The sequence below is a fragment of the Zea mays genome, chromosome 6, assembly GCF_902167145.1.
Source record: "Zea mays cultivar B73 chromosome 6, Zm-B73-REFERENCE-NAM-5.0, whole genome shotgun sequence".
NCBI classification, from domain to species: Eukaryota; Viridiplantae; Streptophyta; class Magnoliopsida; order Poales; family Poaceae; genus Zea; species Zea mays.
Window position 1 is genome coordinate 66,101,710 of NC_050101.1, and position 15,536 is coordinate 66,117,245.

The 15,536-nt window shown below is 44.5% G+C and overlaps 1 protein-coding gene across 1 annotated transcript; it reads left to right on the forward strand.

The window, feature by feature from the left end:
* Positions 1–286: 286 nt before the first annotated feature.
* Positions 287–3,283, forward strand: LOC100272976 (uncharacterized). The gene is made up of 4 exons (NM_001147427.1): positions 287–962; positions 1,794–2,188; positions 2,302–2,362; positions 2,729–3,283. The coding sequence occupies exons 1-4, from the start codon at positions 339–341 to the stop codon at positions 3,143–3,145; spliced, it is 1,497 nt and encodes a 498-aa protein (NP_001140899.1). The 5' UTR covers positions 287–338; the 3' UTR covers positions 3,146–3,283.
* Positions 3,284–15,536: the final 12,253 nt, after the last annotated feature.

The window sequence follows — 15,536 nt, forward strand, 5'->3', positions numbered from 1 at the left end:
TAGTTGAAGCCCCCACCTCCCTCACAAAACCCTACCTTAGACAACACAAAAGACATGGCTATATATGCTATGTGTATACACTCTTCAATCAGTGTAGGTATTAGTATGTGGTAAGGATTAAAGATAGCCACAAGGACTGAAAAGGAAGGGGACACACACACGCTCCCAGCAGCATCTTTAATTATTTACACAGGGAAAAGAAAAAAGGTTGTCAATCTAGCTAGCTACTCCAGTTAGCTACAAAAGCTAACCATAGCAGTGTGTGCAGTGGTCTCTCTCTTGCTCGCCGGCCAGTATAATTGATCCGTGGTGCGGCCGGCCGGCGTCGTACGTCGTCCATGGCCATCCACCACCCGCACCTCCTCGACTTCTCGCCGCCTCCGAACACGGTGGCCATGGAGGAGGCGCCGCCCCCACCCCACTTCGACCACGGCCTCCTCGGGCTCCATGTCGATGGCATGCCTCATCGCGTCCTCGCCGACGACGCGCCGGTGGCGGCATGGGCGCCGCAGGCCGTGGTCTCCCACTCCCTGTACGGATACGATAACACAGCAGCGGGGGCGTCGTCGCTGTTTGGCCACCATGAGGCATCAGAGGCCCAGTTCTCCGTGCTTCCGCCGGCAGCGTCGTCGTTTGCACTACTACCTAACCACCACCACCAGCAGCAGCTGCCGACGACGACGGCGGCGTCGAGCATGCAGCAGCCGTTCCAGCTGAGGAGCTCCAAGTACCTGGGTCCTGCGCAGGAGCTGCTCGCCGAGTTCTGCAGCCTGGAAGGGGACCTGCTGCACGCCACGAACAAGCAGGGAGCTTCCGGAGCAGCAGCAGGTAACAGCAGGTGGGACGACGTGGAGACGTCGTCGTCTTCTTCTGCTGGCCTCTGGGGGCACCTGTCCCTGAGCTCCATGGATCTCCTGGAGCTCGAGAGGAGGAAGGCCAGGCTCTTGTCCATGGTTGAAGAGGTAGGCTATAGTTAGAGCTAGCTGTGTGCATGGTCCTTTTTTACTCTTCCGTACATGCATGAAGGAAGCCATTTTCCTGCACGTACGTAGTACTTCAATGGCTACCTACCACTAATGAGGTCATTCTCACTTTACCATATATATCTAAGAAATAGTAGTACGTGCATACATTTTTCCCCACTCCTAGTGCTATATTTCAGATGTCTTAGTCTTTTTTTTTTAAAAAAAATAGGATCTTGTAATTCCTCAACTAGTGCAAGTAAATTAATTGTTGTTATTCTTATGATTTGTTATTCTATCGTAACATGTCATATCTTTATTCTTTTCTAATAACCATAGAAACAATTGTTATTAATTATCTTTGTGCTAACAGAAATTACAACAAACTAAACATATAATTTGAATGTAAAATATACTAACTCCTGAATTTTCAATTTCAGTATATAACAATCGTCGTCGTTTGAAATAAAAGACACCTGAGTTTTCAATTTTAGTATTATTAATTAATGATAGCCTTTTAAATCGGCCCATTATTGCTGTTGATCACTACTATATAGCTGTTGCATTTTGGTGAGTTCTTGGTCAGAACTCATGATACGTTCCTCGAAAGAAATCCACACATTTGTGTGTCGACACTGGCAAATAGTGGAGGGGGCCAGACAGTGACACTGCCATTTGGATGCATATCTTGCTTGGATTCCCAGAATTCTTCTTCATTAATTCCTTTATCAAATTGCGGTTGCAATTGCCGAAACTTTATTTGTTACTGTTAAATACTGTGTGTCGTTTATTTATAACCATGCACAAACTAACTAAAGCGACCATGATCAGGTGGACCGGCGGTACCGGCGATACCGCGAGCAGATGAGGTCAGTGGAGGTGTCGTTCGAGGCGGTGGCCGGAGCCGGCGCGTCGCAGGTGTACACGCGGCTGGCGCTGCGGGCCATGTCGCGGCACTTCCGGTGCCTGCGGGATGCGCTGGTGGCGCAGGTGCGCGCTCTGCGGAAGGCCATGGGGGAGAGGGACGGCGGCCCAGCTGGTGCGGCGGCGGGCGCCACCAAGGGCGACACGCCCAGGCTCAAGGTGTTGGACCAGTGCCTGCGGCAGCAGCGGGCGTTCCAGCACCCGGGCACCATCGACAACTACCCGTGGCGGCCCCAGCGCGGCCTGCCGGAGCGCGCCGTCGCCGTCCTCCGAGCCTGGCTCTTCGAACACTTCCTCCACCCGTACGTCGTCGTCGTCGTCGTCATTCTTCATCACTACTCTCGCGCGCGATCGCTCGTATATTTCTTCTTTACAACGTAACGTACAAATCGATCTGATGATCAACTGCACGCAGGTATCCGAACGATGTGGACAAGCACATTCTAGCGCGCCAGACAGGACTGTCAAGAAGCCAGGTAAATCATTCAGTTCATCCACAGTTATATGTATCTGCTAATTCAGTCATCATCATGCATGTGCTTAATTCACCCAACCACCACCCGTATCTGTCCCTATTATGTTATGAAGAACGTGTGGACTAGATCTCGCTTTATTTGTTTCCTCTTCCACATCTCCTCAATTAATACTTGATGGAACCACTTATATATACACATATGTCGTCGAAATCACTTTGGTTGCGTAGGCAACAATAATGGTCGGTCGTCTACATCTGATTTATTTATTTTTATTTCCCCTTTTTTTGGCAAAAGAAAGGACGACGACGACGTCAACGTCAATGTCGTAAATAATTCATTCCATTTCTCTTGATTGAATGACACTAGGTTTCCAATTGGTTCATCAACGCCAGGGTGAGGCTGTGGAAGCCGATGATAGAGGAGATGTACACGGAAGAAGTGAACCCGAAACCGGCCGACGACACAAGCCAAAACCCTAGCGCCGGTGGCGGCGTCGGCGTCGGCGTCGCCATCAAACCTGAGCAGCAGGTGAGCACAGCTGCGGCGGGAGCCACCATCGGAGGCGGCGGCGGCGACCATCTGTTCGGTCCTAGTTATCCCAGCATGTACGGGAGCCACGGCGGCGCCGTGTCGCTTACCCTAGGGCTCCAGCAGCAGCCGTTTGCGTCGACGATGATGCACCAGCGACGACCACTGATGACGTTTCAAGGTGACGAGCAAGAGCCGGCGCTGCCGTACAGAGACCTTATGGGCTCTCAGTTGCTGCATCATTTCGCTGGGTAGCTTGTTACCTACACATGCTTGCTAGCTAGCTAGGAGGGTGGGTATACGGTGGCTAAATTTTTATATATATTAAAGACAAGGTAAATTTTGTTTAAATTTCTTGTCGACTAAACGATCGATATATATACCAAATTAAGCACACAGATTGTTTAAATGCTGGTGTAGCCATGTTTTATTCATACCTGGCCTCCAAAACAACAAAGTTCAAAAGCAGGGGCAAATCACAATTACAAATGAAGGATAATTGTTATTTTGTCTCTGTGTTTCATACTGTCAAGTGACTCTAACCGAATATAGGTCCAAACTTGTCCTTTGTTATAAAAAAAAGGAGGTCCGAAATCACAAATTAAAGTTGAATTTTGGGTGGTAATAAAATCACAATTGCACTTCTGTTCATGCATGGACAGAACACGATAGCCCCAATATTCAAAGAACTTTTGTGTGTATGCCATGTAGGATTATATTATGACTTAGATGATCCTATTAGCAAGAAGGGTATTGGTAAGTTTAATGAAGCTTTAAGTGCTTTGGGTTATAGTACATTTCTCTCTAGAATCAATGGAAAAGTTATACTTGGTCCAACAAATAATATTCTGCTTCATTGTAAGGATTATGCTAGTCTTTTACTTCAAACTTATGGACGACTATCTAATATCCTAACTTTGGTTTGGCCTTTAGTAATGGAGATGTAAATCACTTCCCTTGTGCAGCTTTAGTGAGCACAAATTTCCCCAAAGGCCCAGTTTTAAGATTTAAAAAACTATTGGTTGGACCATAACAACGTTTTGAATATAGTCTAGCAAGGCTAGTCGATAAGCCTATTTGTCAAAAATAAGGCAAAAGTCAACTCTGCCAAATCCAAAAACCTTTCCAGGAAGGTGTTGAGATCATGGCAAGCTAACATTTCTGTCTTAGCTACAAATGTTGTTAATGTTAATTTGGTTCTTGTTTCTTTGGAAGTTAATGAGGAATTCATGAACTGAACTCTATAGGAGTGAACTTCAAGCAGATACACATGACAAGATCACTCAACTCCTCAAGCGGGAGCAGTACAATCAAATGGGGCAAATTTGTCATAGTTACAGATGTCCAAACGGGCCGCTTTACTCCCCCTGCGGGTGTCCTTCACTGGCACGTGGGGACCGCCCCTCAGCCACTCGCGTCCGCGCGCCAGCCGCCCCTCCCCCTGGCACGTGGGTCCCCTCCTACTCTTGTTTCTCTTCCAACCGGGAATCTCGGCGTGGGTGGTTGCTGCCGCCGTAAATCTAGCTAGAGCTGGTTATTGCCGCGCCCATCCATAAAACCCTAGCCGCGGGATCGCCTCGCCCTTCCATAGTCCATAAGAAAACCCTAGAGCCTTGAACCGAAAAAGGACCAAGAGAAGGAGAGTGTTCGCCGCCGCGCCGCCGTGAAAGCCTCGGTCTACGCCGTCGTGCAGTCGAGGAAGGCGGTGCTAGAGCTTCATCATCGTGTGGGGGATCTATGCGTAGCGTTATCGAGCGGAGCCTCGACCAACTCCGTCGGGACTTGCTCGCTGGAGCGATTGGGGTGTCGCGGATTCGCCCTTTGTCGTGGTCGGAGCTCACCACTACACGGACATCGGTAATAACACCTCCATGTCATTCGCGTCGTTACGCACTTCGAGTAGGTGTTTTTGATCTAGCTAGTAGTGCTCGGGTGCGATTGCCAGTGTGCTCGCCGAAGACCCCCATCACAGGTGGGGCTCACGCCACCGTCCCGTGCTGTGGTGAGGAGGAAGATGGATGTGGACCGTTGATCCACAAACAAACGCCTCGGATTAGACCCAGGGCAACAATTCGCTAGGATAGTGGCGATCCGTCCGATCGTGATCGGAGGGTCATGGTGTCACACCCGGATTTCATGGTGTCTTAGCTACTAGCACCACATACTTCAAGTGTGGTGAGGTTGGGCACTATGCTAATGCCTATCCTAAGAGAAGCACAAACACTCTAGCTCGAGACAATAATCCTAGCAAGCAGAATCAAACTCCAGCTAATAATCGGGGATTCGATATTGCTAGAGTTAATCAGATCAGTACCGAGGCAACTGTGATGGTTCTAACATTACTATTGGTATGTTCCTTATTAATTCAGTTCTCGCATCAATATTATTTGATTCTGGAACCACGCATTCGTTCATTTCTGCTCATTATGTAAATTCACATGATTTACCTCTTTGCACTATGCAAAAACTCATGGTAGTAATCACCCCTAAAGGGCCTATTGAAGCAAATCTTATGAGCAACCGATTAACAATAACAATCATGGGGAGGGAATTTTGGTCCAAGCCCATAATGTTAGAAGAGAGCAGTATAAACCTAATGCTTGGCATGTTGTGGTTGAGGAAAGCAAAAGCAGTTATACATTGTGATAAGGGAACCGTAGAACTCACTATTCTAAACGGAGATAGATTCGAAATCATGATTACCTTATCCCCATCCAGCAAACCCGCCATTTATCTAGTAGATGGTAAATTTGTGGCGGACATATTCATGTGGTTAGATAATTCCTAGATGTTTTCCTAGAAGAGTTACCTGGAATGCCACCGGATAGGGAAGTGGAGTTTGTTATTGACCCCTTACCTGGGAACGCTCCTATTTCTAAAATACCCTATAGAATGTCTTTGTAAGAATTAAAAGAACTTAAGAAACAGCTAACCGAGTTGCAGGAGTCGAGGTATATTTGTCCCAGTTCCTCACCTTGGGGAGCGCCAGTCCTACATGTTCAGAAGAAGGATGGTTCCGAGAGGATGTGTGTTGATTACCAGTCTCTTAATGATGTCACCATTAAAAATAAATATCCCTTGCCACGTATTGAAGATTTGTTTGATCAAATGAGAGGTTCCAGGGTACTCTCTAAGATTGATCTCAGGTCGGGTTATCATCAAATGAAAATAAGGCCTTCTGATATTCCCAAGACGGCTTTCTCCACCCAATATGGGCTATATGAGTTCATTGTCATGTCGTTTGGCTTGACTAATGCACCAACCTACTTCATCAATATGATGAACAAGGTTTTTATGGAATATCTTGATAAGTTCATCGACGACATTCGGGTTTATTCCAAGAACGATGGAGAACATGAGGAACATTTGCGGTTAGTTTCGCAGAAGTTGAGGGATAACCATCTCTATGTTAAGTTCAGCAAATGTGAGTTCTGGCTTGATGAAGTACCATTCCTTGGGCGTATCATCTCCAATGGAGAAATAGCAGTAGATCCGGCCAAAGTAAAGGAGATAGTGGGATGGAAGATACCGAGTTCGATCACTGAAATCCGGAGTTTCCTAGGACTCGCGGGTTGTTACCGATGTTTCACCGAGGGATTCTCTAAAATAGCAAAGCCGATGACCTCACTGTTAGAGAAGGGAAAAGAATTCAAGTGGACCCAGGCCTGCTAGGACAGTTTCAATCAACTCAAATTGAAGTTGATGTTACCTCTAGTGTTGGTAATGCCAGATCTACAGAAGGGGTTTGATATATATTGTGATGCATCTCGTCTGGGCTTGAGATGTATTCTTATGCAAGAAGGACATGTCATTGCCTACACGTCTCACCAGCTGAGGAAGCATGAGTGGAACTACCCCACTCATGACTTAAAATTGGTTGCTGTAGTGCACACTCTCAAGATTTGGAGACATTATATAATGGGGACCAAGTGCCAAATCTATACTGACCATAAGAGCTTGAAGTATATCTTTACCTAGAAAGATCTAAACCTTAGGCAACGCCGTTGGTTAGAGGTCATCAACGATTATGACTTGGAGATCCATTACCATCCAGGCAAGGTGAATCTGGCTGTAGATGCCTTGAGTCGGAAGGAGCATGCCCATGCTGCTATAGCTACCCAATTACCTGATGAGTTGGTAGATGACTTTGAAAGGGTCAACCTGGGAATAGTTGCTCATGTAGAGGGAATTACTATAGAAGTGAAACCTACCATGGAGCAAGAAATATGAAAAGGTCAGGTTGGTGATGCTAAAATTCAAGAAATCAAAGATCTGATGGCAGAGGGCAGAGGTCCAAACTTCACGGAAGATGAGCAAGGCACAATCTGGTTTAAGAAATAGGATATGTGTTCCTGAGATTGATAGTCTCCGTGAAATAATATTGAAGGAAGCTCATGACTCAGCCTATTCTATTCATCCTGGTAGTACCAAGATGTATTAGGATCTAAAATAGAAGTATTGGTGGTATGGTCTGAAAAGAGATGTTGCTACACATGTGGCCGTATGTGATGTATGACAAAGGGTAAAACAAGAACATCAGAGGCCAGCCGGATTGCTTCACCCGTTAAAGATACCTGAATGGAAGTGGGAAGAAATTGGTATGGATTCCATAGTTAGGTTGCTTCGTACCCCGAAAGGTTATGATTTTATATGGGTGATCGTGGATAGATTAACCAAAGTAGCTCACTTTATCCCGGTCAAGACTACCTATAAGGGCACACAATTGGCAGAGTTGTATATGTCTCGAATTGTATGCCTACGTGGAATACCTAAGAAGATTGTTTCTGATTGGGGGTGCCACTTCACCTCAAGATTTTGGAAGAGTCTTCATGAGAGCATGGACACAAAGCTGAATTTTAGCTTAGCCTATCATCACCAAACTAATGGCAAGACCGAAAGGACAAATCAGGTGTTAGAGGATATGTTGAGAACTAGTGCTCTTAAGCATGGTGACAGTTGGGACAAGAGTTTACCATATGCAGAGTTCTCTTATAATAACAGTTATCAAGCCAGTTTGGAGATGTCCTCGTTTGAAGCTTTATATGGAAGGAAGTGTAGAATCCCTTTGTATTGGGATCGAACTAGTGAGAGACAGTTCTTCAGACCAGAAATTATTCAAGAAGCAGAGGAGCAGGTTCAAATGATCAAAGAGAACTTGAGAGTAGCATAGTTGAGGCAGAATAGCTATGCGCATACTCGAAGGAGACCGCTTGAGTTTGAAGAGGGTGATCACATGTACCTAAAGGTGTCACTAATCCGAGGTATGAGGAGATTTAAAGTCAAATGGAAGTTGTCCCCTCACTTTATTGGACCCTTCAAAATTCTAAAGCGAGTTGGGGTGATGGCCTACCAACTTGAGTTACCAACTCACTTGACAGATGTGCACGATGTGTTTCATGTGTCGCAGTTGAAGAAGTGCCTCAGAATCCCGGAGGAACAACTACCCATGGAAGAGCTTAGTGTGCAAGGTGACCTGACCTACACCGAGTATCCTATCAAGATCATCGATGCCCTTACTCGTGTTACGAGAAACAAAGTGATTAAAATGTGCAAAACACAATGGAGCCATCATGGAGAAGACGAAGGTACCTAGGAGAGAGAAGATGAATTACAAGCAGAATTTCCCATTTATTCCCTAGTCCATCGTAATCTCGAGGTCGAGATTTTTTAAGGGGGTAGGATTTGTAAACCCCAAACTGGGAATTTCTAGAACATTAACTATTTATTAAGTAAGAGTAATGTTTTCCTTGAGACATTATCCTTGTGAATAGAGATAGAGTCCTTAAGTATTGTATAACTCACTCATTACTAAGTTTATATTGGTGGAAGCATGCTACTATTTAGAGTAATAAAATAGTAAATAAATACATGACTTGTATCATTCTAGATTTTTGGATTGTGCATATTCGAAGTAAACACCCATAAAAGAAAATTTAATTTGAAATGTGATGGTCAAGTGAAAAGGGAGAAAAGAAAGAAAAGAAAAGCATAGGAAATAGAAATAAAAAAAGAAAAGGAAACGACCTGGGTTGAGTTCCTCTCAGCCTAGTGAGAAAGCCCTTGACTTGGCCCAGCTTCGCCTGGTGGCGACAGGTGGTTCCCACCTGTCCGTGGCCGCCACGCTCCCCCCGTGGGTGTCCTTCACTGGCATGTGGGGACCACCCCTCAGCCACTCGTGTCCACGTGCCAGCCGCCCCTCTCCCTGGCACGTGGTGTAACACCCCTGGTGATACGAGAACTAAAACTTTAGCATGACATCATATGCATTGACATTACATTATGTATGATACACCTAGGATGCATCCACTAGGCTAAAATTTCAAAACAAACATGTGTGATGATCTGACTTGATCAAGGACCCTAGGTGCGAATGTCTCTCTCCAAGGATTAGAAGCATGTGTCCTTCTGAGATGAGCACTAAGGGATGATCCCAACAAGTTGGTAGAAATGATCAAGAAATGTTAAGCTTAGAGAGCTTAAGAGCTACATGTACCCTAGAAGACTCAAAACCCTAATCTGGAACCCTAAAACCCTAAATAGTGCCCTGTACGGCGATTTCAAGTTCTATGCACTTTTAGTCAAAAGTGTATACATCAAGATGATAGAGTAACAAAAGTTAAGCAACTTTCATGTTTGAGGATTTCCAAGTTTTGTGGTGAAACTTGGAGTCAATTGCAAAAAGGATCCATGGGTGTCCTTGTTCTTAAACTCTGAAAATAGTGTCAACAATTTAACTTTGGACTTCTGTATCTCTTGATCCATGAAGGGTTTGCTATAAATCATTATAGCAAAGTTGTAGAGCTACTATAGTAGTCTAAGTTTGATTAAGTGACTTAGCCCAAGAACTGTATAGAAATTGGGGTAAATTGCCCTAGAAGTCGGGCTGTCAGTCGGGTCTTGCACTTAAACCAGACTGTCTGTGGTTTCTAAACGACTTTAGAGCCGAGTTGTGCTTAATGTAGGGAGTAACTGTACAAGATCTTTATGACAAAGTTGGAGCTGGTATATAGGGGAACAACTTTGGTATAGTCGAGTTGGTAGTTCGCTGTATGAAAATCGACGAGAAATGCCCCTGAAGTTGCTCTATCAGACGTGCTGAATGGAAATCGGCATGGTACAGTAACCTGCAAAAGATCTCAGGTTCAGGGAACCTTGCCACCGACAATCTCCGCACGGTGATTCGGGTTGGCTGTAGTGATTCGTGCTCAATACGGGTGAGATGTTACCGCGTGGATGAAAAGATCTGTGGGGGTGGATTGAACCGGTCTCACCGTACCCACTTGCCCGACGACGTGGTCGCGTGACCACCGCCGTCGTGAGTGCCGTTTACCCCGATCATGCCACGCCATATTCCATCATACCACATCACAGTAAGTCGAGGTGGACAGCCAATTATTGCCCCGAGACCTTATCCCATTGAGCGCCACGATTGATGAACTCTGGTGACTCATCTCTTCACCGCCGTGAGCTCATCTTCGTCCACAATCCGGAGCACCCGTAGCCGGCCTCTATAAATTGAGTGCCCTCCCTGTTCCACCCTCTTGTTACGTGCTCAGTGCACCACTCCTCACCTCAATCCACCCACAATAGCCTGAGAATTCGGAATTTCCCCCAAATCGGTCACCCTCGCCACCGTGAGGCATCTTGTCGTGGCCAGTCTTCCCCAGGTCAGTTCATGTCCCTTTGATCTTTGTTTTTGCATCCTCTAGTGCTAGTGGAGCTTCCGGTCTTGGCCAATTGAACGCTACCATGCCGTAGCATAGGGAACACTGTCGTGGACATTGTTCATGTTGACCGGTTGTTCCAGGTTGCCTCTGTTCAAATTGGTGCAATGTAACACCCGGGTTTAAAGGACAAAGCCGGGTGCGTCTCATACATGCGCCAAAGAAGACAACATATATAATCACAGAGTGTATAGAGATAAATGTCACAATAATCAGAGTACTTATTACATAGCGGAAGACTTACAAAAATAAAAGATAAATATAGCAGGATCTAAAATATCCTTGGCGCCAGAAAGTCAACTGGGAGACGCCACCTAGATCGAATCGAACTCCTCGATGTGCGGCTCCTCTTGAACCATCTGTTCTTCTCCTGTGGGGGGTGTGAGACAGCAAGGGTGAGCTCACACATGTTCATCGCTCAACTAGTTGTGGGGAATAATGTGACATGAACTCACCAAAGGTGGGAGCTCATGAAGTGTAAGGCTTGTCAAAGAAAATGGTTAAAGCTGAGCATTGCTTTTAATGTTGGTCAAACTTTTATTAGCAATTACTAGATGTAAGTAAATACCAAACCATAATAAATAATAGAACAAAATTTATAAATACTCCCATGCAAATGCAAATGACAAATTGAATTTAGGTTCCATAATTTAATCATGTGAGGGTCCGTCATGACCGTGAGCACGGCTAGTATACTAGTTTTACACTCTGCAGAGGTTGCGCATCTTTACCCACAAGCCGTGTTACCCATCTGCCAAGGGGTCATGAATCCCATACACCTCTACCAAGGAAGCGAGGCAGGGTAACACTATGAGGCCTTTACAAAGTTCCACTAGCTTCAGAAATCCCGCTACAGTTTATAGGAAGCTCCAATGCAGGGTTCTTGCCTGACCGCCATCGCAGCAAAGTCAACCCAAGGACCTCCCTACACTGACCACTCCCTTACTGCCCTTGCCCCTTTCGGGTAAGGAAGACCTCCACTAGCTTTCCTAGTTAATCAGCCAAGGGCGTCCCATTAAACCCTTGTGGTAGCACTGTTTTCCCGGGTGGTCGCTCCATGTTCCAATTAACATAATGATCTTATCATGAACATAAATAACATAACAGAATAATTGGAACATGAATGTAATGAAATATTAACCTGAAAACCATATAAAGCAATAGCATAACTACCCAATTGATTCAGGGGTAAACAAGGTAAACAGGATAAACAAACTAGGGTGTCCTATTGGGTCCCATCAAAATAAACCTATGCATTGAATAGTGATAATAAAGAATATTATTAGGTAACAAAAGTGGATCAAGGGCACAACTTGCCTGGCACTTGAGATTCCAGGTACCAACTTGCTCTTCAGATGACACGTGTCCTCACCGCTAAACGTAGCAATACAGACAAACATGTATAGGCAAAATTAACATCACACCAAACATACGAATGAACTACGTAATAATAATCTACGCGTCGTAACGAGATCATGGGAACAAGAACCACTAAAATCGGAGTTACGGTTAAGGAGTTATGATTTTATGGAGGATTTATGTGATTAAAATATTAAACTATATCATAAATTGGTTACTATAAACCATAAGAGGTTATTCTATAAATGATTATCTCAGCTTTAATCTAAGTTATAAATTAAACATAGATCATATTCTAATAGTCCATAATGATAAGCAATTTAACCAGACTAACCAACATCAGTTAAATAAAGACCTAATTATAAAAGAATGAGACATAGTATAATAAGTGTCGTTATTGCATAGTAATTATTTATACGAGAGTAACGCAACTTGAACGAGTCAATTCGGAATTAAAACGAAAGAGTTATGAATTTCCTAAGGTTTTATGTATTTGATATAAGATTAATTAGGAAATATACTTTAAAGTGGCTTTCATGTCAAATCCGTGGTACTATGTGATAAATAATAATATTATGGAATTATAGAAATTGGAATGGACTCATTTGGACTTAATATGAATCTTCTATGAATTAAATAAGTCTGTGCAATTATTTCTATATTGGAAAATCAATTTATAAATATTTTCCCTGATTCACCAACACTCTGGGTTGTGCGTGAAATAAACAGAAACCTAGGGGCTAAATCATATTTTTCCCTAAGACTCATGCATACCCTGCGGGGGATGGCGGGTTGATTTTGACGTTTCCCGGGGACTCATAAGCAAAAAGGCAACGGCGAAGAGGTACGTTTGTACCCCAGCCGCACGATCTAATCTGAGCGGCCAAGATTAGATTAAGTCGATTATCTAACCGGTACACGATACAGACCATCCGATCAATTATCGACGCCCAGATCTGCTCACGCGAAGGGGTGAACTCTACTTCTAATCCCAGCCCTTAACCCCGCGATCCACGGTTCCAAACATTCTGGCCGAAACGGTATGCGACGCATAATCCTAGCCGCCCATTTTTTTGGATCGACGGCAACCGCGCCATCGCCATCCATCTTCCCTAGCTGAACGCCCAGCCGCGGCGGCACAGAGCCCTCCCCATGGCAAGCCGCGCCGACGAGTACCCCGACCAGGCGCCCAGGTGATCCAATTCGCGTGCAATTAGTTTCTACAAGATCTACCGGAGGATGCGAATCGATTGAGGGAGATCTCACCAGCGGTGGCGTTGCATAGGAGCCGGACGTCGACCAGTAGAGGCTTCGCGGCGGCGCTGGAACTCCAGCGACCAATTCCCGGCTCGCCCGTTGACAATCCCCCCGATGCGACTATGAAGACTTGCAGGGACCTCCTGCGAAGTGCTCTGACCCTCTTCTCTCTCTTCCGCCTTGGCGAACCCGGATCGGTGGCGGCGCAGCTTGCTCATTCTCTCTCTCTCTCGGCGTTCTTTCTCTCCCTCACAGCGCGCACAATAGTAGGCAAAACGAAAGGGCCTATGTGCGGCGGTTCCTTTTATCACCACAACGGCGAAGTGGGTCCACAAGGATCGGCATGGCTACCCAGACTTTCGCGACGGAAGTCGCTGGTCAGCCCATGCGCACCCATGGCAGAGGAGGTAGTTATCCGTGGGGGTAGACTTCAGGTGAGGCTTGCACGCGGGTCACATGGCCAATTAATGGATGCAGGGAGCCCTGCCTGCCCGTCCACACGAATCGCAGGTCGTTTCAATGGCTCGGCCATGCGCGCCGAGAGGAGAGCGACGGGCGCGGAGCTGCCCGCGAGTTCTGCGGACGGTTGAAGAAGACGTGGACTAGGTGGCCCACATGGCAGCGAGCGTGAGAGCGCAGAGGCTGGCTGGGATGCGGGGTGAGATGGCACATGGCTTGGATGTCCGACAAGAGGGCCCACGCGGCAGGACGGCTATAGCGTGCATGGAGTGGCTGCCCGTGGGCCCTGCATGGAAGTGGCACAGTGTTACGGCGTGGGTTGAGCGGGATAGGGGAGCTAGGCCGAAAGCAAGGGTGTGGCCCATCAACGGGTTTTTCTTGTTTTTCTTTTCTATTTTCTATTTTCTCTCAATTTCATATTTAGGTTTTGAATTTGAATTCAACTATGAATATAAATTTTGTGCTCAAACTAAAGGTAGATCTTAATCTTACTAGTATGGATAAAGTTTACGTTTTTTATGAATTTTATAATATTTATTTTCTTCCTTTCTTCACATCTTAACTTCCAAATTTAGGTTTAAATACCTATTTCACCATTTGTATATTTCTATTATTATTATTTTTAAATGCACAATCAAATAAACTCCAACATGATGCAAAGTGTATAAATATTTATTATTATCTCATTTAAGTATCATGTTTTTTTTAAACATGTAAATTCACATACATAAAAATAGTTGCTTTTTTTTAAGAGTAGCAAATTTCCAGTGTAAAACCTTTACTAGAAGATGCTTTATTTAAATTTTATAGTTCAAATAAAAGAGGGAACCTAACTCATATAGATGTCCTTTATTAGAAGGCATGTTTATTTTGTAAAAGAGAAGATTCTTTTCTAGGGGATTTACTCAAAAAAAATTGGAGTCTTTTACTAAATTCTTAAGACAAGATTTTGAGGTGTTACAAATCCTACCCCCTTAACAGAAATCTCGTCCTCGAGATTTGTAAGAAATAGGTATGACTATGTCTTCTCAACACATATGCACAAACAAAATCTCAGCATGATGCATTATTTATTAGCAACACATAGGGTCAATTAGACATCATTATTCCTCCTAAAATAGTATCATACCATCTACTAACTAAGGTAACATTTAGATCTTACAAATAGTAATAATATATGGTTAGAAAAGCATGGGTGTATATATGTATGTCCACTTTATTATGTAGGATAGAAGATGCCTTTAAAGCATAGATAGGTTTGGGCAGGAAAAGATAGGGTAAGGAAATACTCCATCCAAGATTGTGGATCTTGATTCCTTTGAAGATCTGGCTTGAATCTTATCCTTCCTTGATTTGATGAGGTCGATCATCTTCAATCTTCGTTCTCGAAGTTGTTATCCGAATTTAGGATATGTAGTGAAGGCAGATTCTTAGGTAAACAAAATAGGTTAATAGGTGGTTATGAGTTAAATAAGTTTAAGCAGAGTCTGTCTTGTTGTTTTGCTTCTAGATTGGCTGGATAAGTTATGTAACCTGTTATATCGGTCAAGTTTGGTGTTATCATCAAGGATAATGGGTATTGGTGTTTCCATAACTAGGGACATAGTTGAGATAGGTGTGGGTACATGGGGTAGGTAGATTGAACAGAGTTTTTTTTACTTGTAAGATAAATGGGTTGGGAAACCTATAATATAGGTTGGGTCGTGGTTTCTTGGACAAGTTGGTCTAAGACACAAATTCGGATTTAAAAAAACCATTTATCGGAATATGGTTTAGTTAAATCTTGTAACATTGATTAGACCATATTAGATTAGGTAGGGTCAGAATTAAATTGGTGTAATCAGATT

What these genes read in the sequence shown, in the direction of transcription:
- LOC100272976 (NM_001147427.1), top strand. Translation starts at nt 339, where the DNA reads ATGGCCATCCACCACCCGCACCTCCTCGACTTCTCGCCGCCTCCGAAC. An exon ending in TCTTGTCCATGGTTGAAGAG is followed by an intron (nt 963 to 1,793) that starts GTAGGCTATAGT and finishes GACCATGATCAG; the next exon opens with GTGGACCGGCGGTACCGGCG. An exon ending in TTCGAACACTTCCTCCACCC is followed by an intron (nt 2,189 to 2,301) that starts GTACGTCGTCGT and finishes AACTGCACGCAG; the next exon opens with GTATCCGAACGATGTGGACA.